This window comes from Rhizopus microsporus (assembly GCF_002708625.1).
Source record: "Rhizopus microsporus ATCC 52813 unplaced genomic scaffold scaffold_6, whole genome shotgun sequence".
In the NCBI taxonomy this organism is placed as follows: domain Eukaryota; kingdom Fungi; phylum Mucoromycota; class Mucoromycetes; order Mucorales; family Rhizopodaceae; genus Rhizopus; species Rhizopus microsporus.
In genome coordinates this window covers 1,105,999-1,119,055 of record NW_019671921.1, presented here as the reverse complement: position 1 = coordinate 1,119,055, position 13,057 = coordinate 1,105,999, and the positions used below count along the sequence as shown (strand labels likewise).

The 13,057-nt window shown below is 38.0% G+C and overlaps 8 protein-coding genes across 8 annotated transcripts; 5 read left to right on the top strand and 3 right to left on the bottom strand.

Annotated features, from left to right (window-relative positions):
• Positions 1-49: 49 nt before the first annotated feature.
• Positions 50-1,691, bottom strand: RHIMIDRAFT_280470 (longevity assurance proteins LAG1/LAC1). The gene is made up of 4 exons (XM_023612912.1): positions 1,287-1,691; positions 631-1,217; positions 452-575; positions 50-401 (listed from the first exon to the last, which is right to left on the bottom strand). Exons 1-4 carry the CDS (start codon positions 1,390-1,392, stop codon positions 181-183), a joined length of 1,038 nt encoding a protein of 345 aa, XP_023467494.1. The 5' UTR covers positions 1,393-1,691; the 3' UTR covers positions 50-180.
• A 4-nt stretch (positions 1,692-1,695) lies between these two features.
• Positions 1,696-2,868, bottom strand: RHIMIDRAFT_214585 (IGPD-domain-containing protein). The gene is made up of 4 exons (XM_023607271.1): positions 2,636-2,868; positions 2,401-2,586; positions 2,165-2,349; positions 1,696-2,104 (listed from the first exon to the last, which is right to left on the bottom strand). Exons 1-4 carry the CDS (start codon positions 2,759-2,761, stop codon positions 2,008-2,010), a joined length of 594 nt encoding a protein of 197 aa, XP_023467493.1. The 5' UTR covers positions 2,762-2,868; the 3' UTR covers positions 1,696-2,007.
• A 2,591-nt stretch (positions 2,869-5,459) lies between these two features.
• RHIMIDRAFT_287444 (Lipoyl synthase) lies at positions 5,460-6,473 on the top strand (the record flags this gene model as incomplete). Its single annotated transcript, XM_023613473.1, has 2 exons — positions 5,460-5,866; positions 5,918-6,473. 2 exons carry the CDS (start codon positions 5,460-5,462, stop codon positions 6,471-6,473), a joined length of 963 nt encoding a protein of 320 aa, XP_023467492.1.
• Positions 6,474-6,817: 344 nt separating this feature from the next.
• Positions 6,818-7,957, top strand: RHIMIDRAFT_312879 (Metallo-hydrolase/oxidoreductase). The gene is made up of 2 exons (XM_023614837.1): positions 6,818-6,975; positions 7,034-7,957. Exons 1-2 carry the CDS (start codon positions 6,858-6,860, stop codon positions 7,909-7,911), a joined length of 996 nt encoding a protein of 331 aa, XP_023467491.1. The 5' UTR covers positions 6,818-6,857; the 3' UTR covers positions 7,912-7,957.
• Positions 7,958-8,649: 692 nt separating this feature from the next.
• RHIMIDRAFT_280461 (uncharacterized protein) lies at positions 8,650-9,630 on the top strand. Its single transcript, XM_023612911.1, has 3 exons — positions 8,650-8,902; positions 8,946-9,064; positions 9,115-9,630. The coding sequence occupies exons 1-3, from the start codon at positions 8,802-8,804 to the stop codon at positions 9,279-9,281; spliced, it is 387 nt and encodes a 128-aa protein (XP_023467490.1). The 5' UTR covers positions 8,650-8,801; the 3' UTR covers positions 9,282-9,630.
• A 178-nt stretch (positions 9,631-9,808) lies between these two features.
• On the top strand, positions 9,809-10,951 carry RHIMIDRAFT_280460 (glutamine synthetase 1). Its single transcript, XM_023612910.1, has one exon. It carries the CDS (start codon positions 9,822-9,824, stop codon positions 10,881-10,883), a length of 1,062 nt encoding a protein of 353 aa, XP_023467489.1. The 5' UTR covers positions 9,809-9,821; the 3' UTR covers positions 10,884-10,951.
• A 1,108-nt stretch (positions 10,952-12,059) lies between these two features.
• Positions 12,060-12,527, top strand: RHIMIDRAFT_191841 (uncharacterized protein; the record flags this gene model as incomplete). Its single annotated transcript, XM_023605957.1, has 1 exon — positions 12,060-12,527. A coding segment is annotated over one exon (468 nt), but the record flags the coding sequence as incomplete, so codon positions are not given.
• Positions 12,528-12,608: 81 nt separating this feature from the next.
• On the bottom strand, positions 12,609-12,821 carry RHIMIDRAFT_280459 (uncharacterized protein; the record flags this gene model as incomplete). Its single annotated transcript, XM_023612909.1, has 2 exons — positions 12,609-12,750; positions 12,772-12,821. The coding sequence occupies 2 exons, from the start codon at positions 12,819-12,821 to the stop codon at positions 12,609-12,611; spliced, it is 192 nt and encodes a 63-aa protein (XP_023467487.1).
• Positions 12,822-13,057: the final 236 nt, after the last annotated feature.

Sequence of the window (13,057 nt, the reverse complement as noted above, 5' to 3'; positions counted from 1 at the left end):
ACGCGCCGCAACCGTTTGTATATCACAGCATAATAAATATTGAAAGAGAGCGAGCGAGAAAAAGAATCAAAGTTTATTAAGAACAAAGGGGGCGGGAGCATAAATGAGTATCGTCTAGTCTTGCTTTAGTCTATAATACTACCTGTAAGCAGTATGCTTTATGTCTTTCACTACCCAAACTTACTCGATAGCCTCATCTTCTTCCTCATCTTCGCTTCGGGTATCTTCTGCGTTCTTGCCCTGCAGAACACGAACAATAACATTCACAATCAGGATAAACCAGTAAAACATGATGACATTCAGCGCTAGAAACGCAGAAATATACAGTTTTTGTGTGAAGGGTGTGAAGTACTTTCCCTTTTCTGGTTCCCATTTCATATCAAGATACTGACTAGGTTCGACTTTACAAAAATGAATATACCTATAATAGCAACAACAAAGCAAAACTTACCAGCTGTAGCCCAGATGATGATACCGAATAGGATATGACGAGTGATTGGCCAAGAGATTGCAAACAAGGCAAAGGCCAAATCACATACAGTAGTGAATCCCAGATACTTTAGGATCTTGGCAAGCTATTGCACATATAAATATATATAACAACACACACACACACACTTTGTAGCTTACCGAAAGGCAAATATCACATAAATCCATACAACAAAGAACCGCATTTCCGATCCGAGTAAAATTGGAAGCATAACTTGAGACAATCAAGGTGATCGTGATAAAATGATGAGTGACCATTGCAAAGTGATCCTTTCTTTTCTTTTCGACATGAATTGTATACACTTGCTGTATCCAAAATGCGAGTTGCATCAGATAATACATTTTCATTTGCTTCGTCATTATGAGATGAGGATAATCGATCCAGTAAAAAGATGTGTTTAGCCAATGAGGGCTATGATACATGATGTACATGCCAACACTCCAAAAGACGATATAATAGCTAAACATCCATCCTTGTTCTGCAAATCTTTGTCGCTTCGACCTGTCCATGCCCCACCATTTTCCAATAGGCAGATACACAAATCTCATGGTTGAGGCGCGTAAGAACGTAAAGGTGACAACCCAGTAAGCGACATAATAGATATCGTCTGATCCTTTTCCGTATTGATTGTCAGCAATTTTGTAAGATAAAACTATATACTTTTTAAAGGTATGAAGACCAAGATAATAGGCCATTAGAATTGAAAGCGTCAGCACACTGGTTATACCTAACAAAAAGAATGTCAGATGACGTTCAGATTGACATATGCTTCAGCCCTTTTTAAATAAAAACATACCAAGCTCAAGTTCTAATGCGCGTTCCTTTAAGCTTTTTGTTCTCTGACGTACTGGCTTCTTTTGTATTGAAGGAGGTTCCTTTTGTTTTGTTACCTTGGTCGGCATTTAATATTATGTGTTTTTTTGAACAAAGAGAAAAAGGGAAAAGAGAAAGAAATGACACTGAAAAAAATATTTATATACTCTTGGTTTTTTTTTTGGCCCTTTATTTGTGTGCTATTGAAATACCGTTGTGACTGCAAGGACAATGGATATACACACACAAAGAACGTTTCTCTGACCTCATCCACACTATAACTTCCAACCTAACGACACTAGTTACTTTTGATGTAGATCATAAATAAATCTCTTTCACTTTTTTTTTTTTTATAGTAAATGAATAGTTCCTTAAATGGCTATTTCCGGTCCAACAGAAACATGTCTTAACAAGTAAATAAAAAAAAGGGGGAAGACACGACATGATCTTTTTTCTCTCCCCAAAAGCATAAATAACAGTAAGCTTAATTAGCCTCATATGAAACAAAGCCTCTTATATTATGTGAGATCAAGAAACCGAGGATCTGTGTCTCCTCCTTTATATGCGCTGCTTAAAAAAATAAATTGTTAAATCAGATCCGTAGGAAAACTAAGCCCAAGAGACTTTATATTCTTTTTACTCGGCTCACGGAGTTTAGACGAGTGAAACTCTTTGTCACCCGAGTTGAAGGATATTTTAATGTTTTATAATACACCTTTTGTTGAAGGAACATCATCTGTGCCTGTTCTACTAGCAGCTTGTCTTATGGCAACAGCCAATGCTTTGAATGCAGATTCAGCCCTAGCGAAAAATGATATAAGCATCCCCCTCTCCTTTTTTTTTTTAAAGAAATGATCTTACTTGTGATGATCGTTTTGTCCTTTCAACACGTCTACATGAAGCGTAATACCTGCTGCGCCAGCAAAGGATTGCAAAACGTGAGGAATCATCTCGGTAGATAGCTCGCCAATCTTTTCACGCTTCAGGTCCAAATTGATATCAGCAAAAGGACGTCCAGAGATATCGACAACAGCGCGAGAGAGTGCCTATAATAACTGGTTTAGATATAAATGATATCAATCTGTACAATATCACACCTCGTCTAAAGGACAGTAAGCGTTGCCAAAGCGCTGAATGCCCTTGGGCGTACCAAGTGCTTGCTTGAAGGCCATACCTAAGGCGATACCTGTGTCCTCTGCAGTATGATGATCATCGATGTAAAGATCGCCCTTACAGTGAAGTTCTAATGACCATCCACCATGCTTTGCTAGGGCGTGGTACATCTATCATTTATATTAGTTTTCTCTCTTTGTTTGCAATGTTGAAATGTACGTGATCGAGGAATCCAATGCCAGTGTCAATTTTGATCTCTTGGTTCATTTTGTCGTCAAGGTTAATGGAAACCTTGATGTCTGTCTCATTTGTTTTTCTTTCTACAATTGCTGTGCGTGCTTCCATTATCTTTCTTATCTATAAAAGTACCTCAAATGCGATTATTAGGATTTTTTTTTTTCTTTTGATGGCATCTGAGATCTAAAATGAGACGACTGCGATTTTGTATGGCCAATTCTAGGTGCACCATACCCTCTGAAGTTAAATTGCCAAAGTGACAGCTTATCCTTTGGTCCTAAGGAAATTACTGTTGGTATATCACCGATAGCTCTTCTGCACGTCGTGTAATATGTTGGGTATTATTAGACAAATGGTGATCTGTTAATGTGGAGTATAAATAGTCGACCTATGTTCAAACACGTTACACAAAAAACATCTATATGTACCATCGCGCTGGAAGGTGTAAGAGTCGTAACTGTTTTTTGCTGCTTCTTTAATGCGGTCGGCTGCACTCTTATTCTTGGCGCACACCCTCTCGCGCCACCAAACTGACCATAATCATATAATGCGTCATGCTCGGTTTTTATTGGCCACGTAAAAATCCTGTTTGTATATAAAAAGATACTGTTTATAATAATGAGCTTTAATGGCTGCAGAATTGTTGGCGAATTTAGAAGTCGGTCCTTCATGAAAACTTATGTTAGCCACATCTCATATTTTGTATTCATATCTTGGTACTAGTTTCCTATCTGATTTATTGCAATACATCGATGAATTTCGGTGGCCAAGAAGGTTCAGGTAAAATGTTGAAAGTAAATAAAACGTCAATCCACTAAGATGAGTGACAGTAGGCCGCATTGGAGAAAAAAAGGTATATGAGGAGAGACTTTTATAATACAGTTGCTTATCTATGTACCTTTACGACTGCAAAGACCTCAACGGCCAAAGGAATGCTCATTAGATCAGACTGTCCTTTCACCAAAGAGAACCCCTTGATCGTAACGGGCATATATATATATATATATACCGTCTTCCATTAAAGTCATTCTGTGAAGAGAGCATTCAAAATCCATTACAATAGAATAAGTAGTGGATCCTGTGAGTATAATGCTATGCTGTATGTGAGTCTAATATCTTACCCTCGCACAGCAAGCCAAAGAATACGGGGGTTCTTAATCCCCAATGGCAACTGGATGTCTATAAAGTACTTCAACTCCTTCCTCAACTTGAAGCTTGTTCTCACAGCCATATCTCTTCAATCTGACGTAGAAAAAGTAAAGTTTTCTTTTTCTATCTTCAATTCCAAGTATGAAGCCGGGTTTCTTACGTTTCTTCTTCTTGCTTACAGCAATTCTATAAAAAAGAAAAAAAAATGCTGTTGAAGCTACATACATCTTTTATATCAATACTTGCATTGCATAAACGATGCTGCCACTTGCACCGCCTAAAAATATTGTCTCCTGTTGACCACAGCATCATCCAATTTTTTCTGAATCTGGCAAGCATTTTTGTTAGATTAATGTCTTCAATGAAGAACTACGTAATTAAAAACGTCTAATTTTAAAGCACACTTTGTGATAACATATCAAGCTACACAGATACTTACTGAGCTTTTAGTCTCTCAATCTTTTTGGCCATTGCCACAAAAGTAGTCTATAACTCCCCCTTCTTTTAACCAATGGAGCACAGAACGAGGAAGCTCGAGCTAACAGTATTTAGCCTTGAAAGTTCGTAAAAGACAACATTGTGTAAAGCATACATTCATGCCATATTCCCACTTTTTGGACAAGTCGAACACAAACAAGGTGGATTGTTTTTTGAAAAAGAAAAGAGATATTATCAAAGTGAAATTATAATGAGAGAAAGAGAGAGCGAGCATATAGCTGCTATTTAGGTTTAATGTTCTTAATGTGATCATTTATATGCTCTACTATAAGGTATTATAATGGCTTATCTCACTAAACGCGTCAAATATCAGAAACGAATTAAATTTCTTTTAAATCATCATTTAATGATTAAAATGGATGACTGACTGCTAATTGATAAAGGATGCAAGTAGTAGGCCATTTGCCTCTCATTGCACACAAGAAAGATGACAACCTCAATAGACATGTTGGGCCAAGACATAGTAATGCGATAGAGCTTCTAAATCAAAAAAGATATTCTTTATCATAATAAGGATCATTTTAATTGATTAATTGGTTTAGAGTAATAAAAACAAATAAATGAGAAGCTGCCTATAGCTTATTTTATTGTAATGGGGATATAAAGGAAGGCTTGACTCATAAAATCAAATCAAATATCTATCTGTGACTTTTCTTTTTTTTTATACCCCCTAATTTCAGATTCCATTTTTGTCAAAATGAGGGTCAGTGGCAATCTCCACTTTCCCGTTTTTTTTTTCTTTTTCCTTTTTTACCACGCCTCCCCAATGTTGAGATCGCTTACAATAACTTCTTCTATCACTAAACAAGGCCTTGCTAAAAGAACTTTTGCTGTTGCTGTATGCATTTTCTACTTATTCTCCAACACCTTTTTTCTTTTTACTTACTATCTATTTGTCTAGTCGCAGCAACAGCTTCGTACACATGCCACAATTACCAGTGATAAAAAGTCAAAACAATCAAGGCTAGAGGAACTACGAGAAAAGTTACAAAAGGAGGATACAAATACGTTGGATGAATTTGTAAACACAGGACACTCAGGAAAATTAAGCCAAGCAGAAGCCTTGGAGTTGAGAGAGACGGTTGTCCCAGGAGAAAAGATTAAGACAACAAAATTGTAAGCTAGTTTTACAATGCTTATATGAAACTAAGCTATCATTATGTTTTATAGAAAGCAACCACGTTTACCCGAATGGTTAAAGACAGAAATCCCAGCAGGAAAAAACTTTGGCAAGATCAAGCGAGACCTTCGTGGCCTTGGCCTTCATACCGTATGTGAAGAAGCTCGTTGTCCAAACATTGGCGATTGCTGGGGTGGAGGTGAGCATCAGACGGCTACAGCAACTATTATGCTTATGGGTGATGAATGTACAAGAGGATGTCGATTCTGTTCTGTCAAGACCAATAGAGCACCCAAGCCATTAGATCCTCATGAACCAGAGCATACGTCAGAAGCTATTAGTCGATGGGGATTAGATTATGTTGTTCTCACTAGTGTTGATCGAGATGATTTGCCCGATGGTGGATCTCGTCATTTTGCAGAGACAATTCGTAAAATTAAACAAAAGTATGTGTATATTCGTCATGTTTCGTACTACATTCTAACCAACCTTTCTAGAGCTCCTCATATTTTGGTAGAATGTCTGACAGGTGATTTTGGTGGTTCACTTGAAGGCGTAGAAACCGTTGCTTTATCAGGATTAGATGTATATGCTCATAACATTGAGACCGTAGAAGCCTTGACACCTTATGTTCGTGATCGACGAGCAGGTTTCCGCCAATCCCTCAAAGTACTCGCGCATGCCAAGAAAGTCAACCCTGAATTAATTACTAAATCATCCATCATGCTTGGCTGTGGAGAAACTGATGAAGAGGTGCTCCATGCACTTCAGGAGCTTCGAAAGGCTGAAGTTGACTGTGTTACACTCGGTCAATATATGAGACCTACCAAGAGACACATGAAGGTACATGAATACGTCACTCCTGAAAAGTTCAAGCATTGGGAAACAAAGGGTATGGAGATGGGATTTAAATATGTTGCCAGCGGACCTCTTGTTCGATCAAGTTACAAGGCTGGTGAGTTCTATATTGGTAACATCTTGAAAGGTCGTAGAGGATTACCATTATCTCCTGCACCCAAAGAACTTGATAATTCCGAAAGCAAAAAATTGTAATGAAATAAACAATAATTTATATACTGTAGTTTGCGTCTGAAGTATATTAAAAGAGAGCCTTTACCAAATGCGCGCCTACATCTTCTTCATTGAGTGGGCCAACATTCATAAGGGCTACATCACATAATTCATTCTGTGTTTTCCTGTCATTCACCACTTAAATCAATATCGAGTACTTTATATCCTCACTGCTAGTCGCCCAAACAAAGAAATCTAGATCGTCCTCAGCGTAAAATCGGCTTTTTCATAGCTACTATATTTTTCCTAGTCACCTGTAAACTTTACCTTTCCTGCAAAAATGTGCTGACACATTGTACCACCTTTAAATACAATTGATATTTTCTCTTTTCTCTTTCTTTCTTTCTCCTTTTCTTTAACAACATTATGTCTCTTTGGGAATCTCAACCGAGAACAGATCTTCCTTTCTTGCCTCACTTTTCTCAATTGTCTGATAGAGTGTGGCGTGTAATGGGATTAAATCCAGGGAGATTTACATTGCAAGGTATAAAAGAAATAAAAAATATAGAAAAAGATAATCTCAATTATGTGATATCAAACAGGTACAAATACATATCTTGTGGGATTAGGACCACGGAAGGTGTTGATTGACTGTGGGGATGGACACCCGGAATATATGCCATTATTAATTGAGTCACTATCCAAGATTGATAAAGAGGCATATATTTCCGATATTCTCATCAGTCACTGTCACAAGGATCACTGGGGAGGGTTGAACGAGATAATGTCTTCTGTACTTAACAAGGAGAATACAATCAAAGTACACAAATTTCCTCTTTTGGCAGAAAACCCATTATTTAAATATCTGGAACCCTTTCCGGAAAGCGTTGTTTTTAATGAACTGCAAGACGATCAAGTGATTAGAGTAGACGATGCAACACATCTTATCGTCCTTCATACGCCCGGGCATGCTATGGATCACTGTTCGTTTTATTTAAAAGAAGAACACGCTATGTTTACAGCAGATTGTATACTAGGACACGGAACAGTGACTTTTGAAGATCTCTCGGAATACATTCAAAGTCTTTATAGAATTCAACATTATAGACCAGCACGACTCTACCCTGGACATGGACAACATGTCGAAAATGGAACAGAGAAAGTAGAGGAATATATCTCTATACGATTAGCCAAGGAGCGACAGATCATTGACTTGATGAAAGATGGCTCAGCAACACCGATTGAGTTGGTTGAAAAGATGAATGCAGCTTTTAAAAATTATTCAGAAAACGTGATGGCAATCATAGTTCGTACCGTGGGATTACATCTTATTAAGCTCTATCGTGATGGGAAAGCAGAGATGATAAATAAGGAAAAATTTGAAGAAAAGACAGGATTGGATCCCTATGACCCACATAACGTCTTTTCAATCGTCAATCAAAAGTGGCAGTTGTGCAATCATAATAGTAGTAAATTGTAATAAAAGGTCATTAAAATATCTCTACACGCGTACGTTTAGCGCGCATAAAAATATACATGTTTTTTTTTTAATCCATTGTCTCAAGTCGATATCTTTTTAGAGTAAAACTTCTTAAAGAGCGCTTAAGAGATTTGATATGCTTCTTTGTTTGTTTTATTAAAAAAGGGAACCTTTCATTCAATTCTGAGTTTGTAGTCTTTTAGATCAATGGAATGGCATGAAAATCGGGATCACGTGTTATTTCTCCCTTTTTTTCTTATGAGCAGTAGATCAGATGACAGTGTGTCATTAGCAAAGCGATTTCTTACTGAGCAAAAGCAACAATTATCAACCTCGAGATCAACAACGTCCTTGCCTGACTTGGTTCAACCTTCCAAGGAGAATCGGCAGATACCAGACTTAACTATGCGTCGAGGAAATAGTCAATTAAACATCAAGTCATTGACGACTACAACAATTACTACAAGTACAAGAGAACAATTACATAAACAAATGTAAATAATATCTATACGCGTAATCAATAGACTCAAAGTATGTATATAGTCTCAAAAAGCGACGGCATTCATTTAGTAGTTTCTTGAGTGTAAAGTATGGTAAATTAGCAGCAGCAGATAAAGTACGCAACTTGAAAAAATTAGCAACGCTTTCGTTGACATCGGATGCTTCGCGTACATTATCATCAACAGAGCAAGGTGTCAAAAAGGGTACACAGGGACATCGACCAAGATCTTATTCAGAGTAATAATTACAAAAAGAAAAAGAAAAAAGAGGGAGATGTAAGCTGACTGCGGTTAATATATAGAATTCCATACAATATACCGCATGTAGAAAGAGCGCCCCCGGTTGCTATTACAAACAAGACACCAGCATATGAATATTACGGATTCGCCATGTACTTGGCGTCGTTTGTCGTATTTGGTGTTTACCTAATTTGGGCTTATGTACCTGATTCTATTTTGCATAGCCTAGGAATTACATATTATCCTAATAGGTAAAAAAAGAACAATAAAACTGATAAACTAAACAATGGATAGATATTGGGCATTGGCTATACCAGTTTGGCTAATGACATTCGTATGGTTTATATTCTTTTCATACATGACGATTAACTTGTGGAATACGCCTTCATTTGATTCGTTTGATTGTATTACAGGTAATATCAAATAGATGACATATGGATAAGCTGCGTGTAACCTATAATAGATGAACATGCCAATATAATGAAACTCGAAAATCAAAAAAGTATAGATCAGCCTTCAGATTGGATACCCGAACTCCATGATATACCCATTGGCTTGGTTAATAAGTTTCTCTATGATGAACACACCGAAGCAAAGAAAAATGCTAATAAAAGGGTATTTTATCGATAAAAAAGATCAAATATACCCTAAGGTTTTGGAGGTATATTCAGCGCCATTGTTCCTTACAAAACCATGGCAACCTTTGGTACACACATGATCTTTTATGCCCTCTTAGAACTTAGCTTCATTTAGCAAACTTTACCCCGTAAATAAAAAATATATATGTGGATAAACCGTCGGGAAATAAAACGAGATAAGATATGATATGGTTTTCATGTGAGAAAGAGCGGGAGAGGGAGATGTTCAGATAGTAAATATAGTAATAAGTTATAAACATAAGATACACGTATCATACATCATGTCCTATTACCTCCTTCTTCTCTTTAGTCAGCCCTCCTTCTTTCCTCGGTTCTATGTCTTTTTCATTCCGAGGAACTTTAATAAATCATTCATCTCTTTTTCTTCCCTATCATCTCTACCATATAAAGAAATCGTGACTAACAAATATTTCTTATCAATATCAAAGGGTGATACTTAACCTTAATTTTTTTATATAAAAGGATGGCATCAAAAAGTAACAAAGAGAGGCTTTATTCCTAAATACTTACAATGGCTGTCGTATCTAATACCACACTTCTTCAAAAATATCTTTCTCTTGACCAAAGAAACAAGGTCCAAGTCGAATACGTCTGGATCGACGCTAACAATGGTTTAAGAAGTAAGACAAGAACCGTCGACTTTGTTCCTCAGAGCCCTAGCGAATTGCCCGAATGGAACTTTGATGGTTCTTCCACTGGTCAAGCCGAAGGTCATGACTCTGATATTCTGATCGAGCCCGTTGCTCTCTTTGCTGATCCTTTCCGTGGAGGCGACAACAAGTTTGTGATTTGCCAAACCTTTAACCCTGATGGCACCCCTCATTCAACCAACCACCGTCACCATTGTAAGAAGGTGATGGAGACTTATGCTGCATCCAAGCCATGGTTTGGTATGGAACAAGAATACATGCTCTTTGATCCCGAGACCGGCAAGCCTTATGGTTGGCCCAAGCACGGTTTCCCCGAGCCACAAGGCAAGTACTACTGTGGTGTAGGTGCTGGTAAGATCTTTGGCCGTGACATCATCGAAGCTCATTACCGCGCTTGTCTCTATGCTGGTGTCAACATCTCCGGTATCAATGCTGAAGTTGCTCCTGGCCAATTCGAATTCCAAGTAGGCCCCTGTGAAGGTATTGCGATGGCCGATGAACTCTGGGCTGCTCGCTATCTCTTGGAACGTGTTGCCGAAGACTTTGGTCTCGTTGTCTCTATTCATCCTAAGCCTATCAAGGGTGATTGGAATGGTGCTGGTTGCCATACCAACTTCTCTACTGAAGAAATGCGTCAAGAGGGTGGTATTGCTGCTATCGAAAAGGCTATTCAGAAGATGAGCTTGCGTCATGCTGAACATATCGCTGTCTATGGTGAAGATAACGATCAGCGCTTGACTGGTAGACACGAAACTGGTCACATTGATCAATTCAGTTACGGTGTTGCCAATCGTGGTGCCTCTATTCGTATTCCTCGTCACGTCGGTAAAGAAGGCAAAGGTTATCTCGAAGATCGTCGTCCTGCCTCAAACGTTGATCCTTACCGTGTTACTGCCATCATCGTTGAATCTACCTTTGCCTAAGCTTTTAAGGGCTTTTTGTATATTATTTATTTTGTATATTTATACCTTAGACATTAAATTATTGGCACTCAATTTAAAATCAATAACAATTACACTTTAGTTGATTATCAATTTTTTTTCTTTATTGTTTCCAACTTGAAAGCGTATAATAATGCTTAAATTGAGTTTGTTCTTTTGAGGGAAGAGAAGATAATTGTGGCTACCATTTCATAAATAACACATAGCTGAAGAAGTTGTTAGAGACTTAATATAAATAGTCTTTGTCTTCCTTTTCTTTTCTTCTTCTTTGGACCAAAGTAAGACCAGCCATTTCCCAGCTAGTCCTAAGGTATGTTATATTCTTTACTCTTGTAAGAAACTGATATGTAATATTATAGATCATAAAATCGAAAGCAGTACCGATGCTAGCTGGGGATAGTTTGGTAAAAACCAAACTTTGGTCTACACACTCATTCAACCCCTTTCGCTCCTTTAGCCGCTCTCTTCCTTGCTCTTCTCCTTTCCCTTTTTAATGCACTTTTGGTAAGACATTAACAATATCTTTTACAAGTTTACTCACTTTTCCTGCTTCTTTTTTTCTTTTATAAAAACTTTTCTTTATAATGTAAGTATTTAATATCGATATAATAACTGATTTACTAATCGTTTCTTTTATATCTCATTCTTTTGCTTCTTGTGGGCTCTCTTTTATCATTATTTGTTGTCTGAAATTATCATTTTTTTTTTATCAGTGTGCAAATGATTTGTGAATCACTCTAATCACTCTAGTATAACACATAACATAACACATAACACACTTATAACACATAACACACTTAACACATTAGAACAATGGAAAACAATACTTCTAGAACAACTATATGCTCCTCCTGTGTTGCGACATTGCCAGCAGATTCACGCTATCGCACCTGCCAAGCGTGTAGAGAAAGAGTTGCAGATTCACGCCGCAGACGTTGAGCTGAACAAGAAGAGCAGGAAGGCAGCCCAGTAAGACGTAGGGGAAGACCTAGATTAGAACCTTCTCAGATCATTCCCGCTGCTTATATCTCGCAGCTTTCTCGTCTTCGTTCTTCGGACCTTGGACGTATAGACAAGGAATGCTCACACTGCCACGCCTCGCACTGGATCGATGAAAGGCAAGAGACATCTTCGATGAGAAATCCCAGCTGGGAGTCATGCTGCAAGCAGGGATCAGTCCAGTTGCAACTCTTACCTGATCCACCTGAGTACTTGAAGGACTTGCTTGAACGTACGGACACTCAAGACCGTCACTTTAAGGATAACCTTCGCCAGTGCAACGCTGCCTTTGCCTTTACTTCGTTGGGCTGCGATATTGTTTCGCCTGAGGATCGTGCCAACAACAACAATAACAATAACAATAACAAGAGAGGTGGATTAAACGCCTTTCAAATCCATAGCGCACTTTGCCACCGTCAAGGCTCTTTGACTCCAGTTGAAGGCAATGAGCCTTCCTACGTCCAGCTATATATATTTGATCCTTCCTATGCCGCTGAAAGAAGACAAGCACGAAACAGCAACCTTGATCCTGAGATCGTTAGGGAGCTTTCGGTCATACTTGCCCAATGTAACCCCTTTGCGCGTATATATCGCCATGCACACGAGATATTGAGCAACCATGAGAGCAGCAACACTGTCAGTAATGGTAATGATTAAAGAGAAGTCAGTGCGCCATACATCATTATCAGCCCATCAATGAGAATGCGTTTAATTGAAGGAAGCGATAGACGCACACACAGCCTTCCAACAATGGAAGAGATTGCTGCTGTTATACCAATCGAGTATAGTGACAGAAGTTTCCGTGATATTGTTCTTACCTTGAGAAGCAATAGCAGTCTTCGTCATAACACTGGATTTGAACAGCACTTACAGAGCATTATTTCCATTTGTTTCTCCATGAAATAAAAAAGTGCCTTGCATTATCTGAGAATAAAATAATTTGTAAACGAGAGTGATGAGCTGTTTTATCATTAGATAAAACAATAGACAGTAACTTTACAGCTCTGTCCAAGAGAATTACACAAGTAAATAGACACTTAAAAGAAGGAAGACATTCTTCTTTTAAATTTGATATCATTTACGTATTGAACTTGAGAAGGAGAGAAAAGACTAAGGGCAAAATGAACATAGTATTGTAGATAAATAAAAAATGTCGT

Excerpts from the sequence above, each read along its gene's own strand:
- RHIMIDRAFT_214585 (XM_023607271.1), bottom strand. The coding sequence starts at position 2,761 with ATGGAAGCACGCACAGCAATTGTAGAAAGAAAAACAAATGAGACAGAC. Across the intron at positions 2,587-2,635 it reads GCATTGGATTCCTCGATCAC|ATGTACCACGCCCTAGCAAA; the intron begins GTACATTTCAAC and ends TATAAATGATAG. Across the intron at positions 2,350-2,400 it reads CTTACTGTCCTTTAGACGAG|GCACTCTCTCGCGCTGTTGT; the intron begins GTGTGATATTGT and ends CAGTTATTATAG.
- RHIMIDRAFT_280461 (XM_023612911.1), top strand. The coding sequence starts at position 8,802 with ATGTACTTGGCGTCGTTTGTCGTATTTGGTGTTTACCTAATTTGGGCT. Across the intron at positions 8,903-8,945 it reads ATTACATATTATCCTAATAG|ATATTGGGCATTGGCTATAC; the intron begins GTAAAAAAAGAA and ends AACAATGGATAG. Across the intron at positions 9,065-9,114 it reads TTCGTTTGATTGTATTACAG|ATGAACATGCCAATATAATG; the intron begins GTAATATCAAAT and ends AACCTATAATAG.
- RHIMIDRAFT_312879 (XM_023614837.1), top strand. The coding sequence starts at position 6,858 with ATGTCTCTTTGGGAATCTCAACCGAGAACAGATCTTCCTTTCTTGCCT. Across the intron at positions 6,976-7,033 it reads AGGGAGATTTACATTGCAAG|GTACAAATACATATCTTGTG; the intron begins GTATAAAAGAAA and ends GATATCAAACAG.
- RHIMIDRAFT_280460 (XM_023612910.1), top strand. The coding sequence starts at position 9,822 with ATGGCTGTCGTATCTAATACCACACTTCTTCAAAAATATCTTTCTCTT.
- RHIMIDRAFT_280470 (XM_023612912.1), bottom strand. The coding sequence starts at position 1,392 with ATGCCGACCAAGGTAACAAAACAAAAGGAACCTCCTTCAATACAAAAG. Across the intron at positions 1,218-1,286 it reads CGCATTAGAACTTGAGCTTG|GTATAACCAGTGTGCTGACG; the intron begins GTATGTTTTTAT and ends TCTTTTTGTTAG. Across the intron at positions 576-630 it reads TATGTGATATTTGCCTTTCG|CTTGCCAAGATCCTAAAGTA; the intron begins GTAAGCTACAAA and ends TATGTGCAATAG.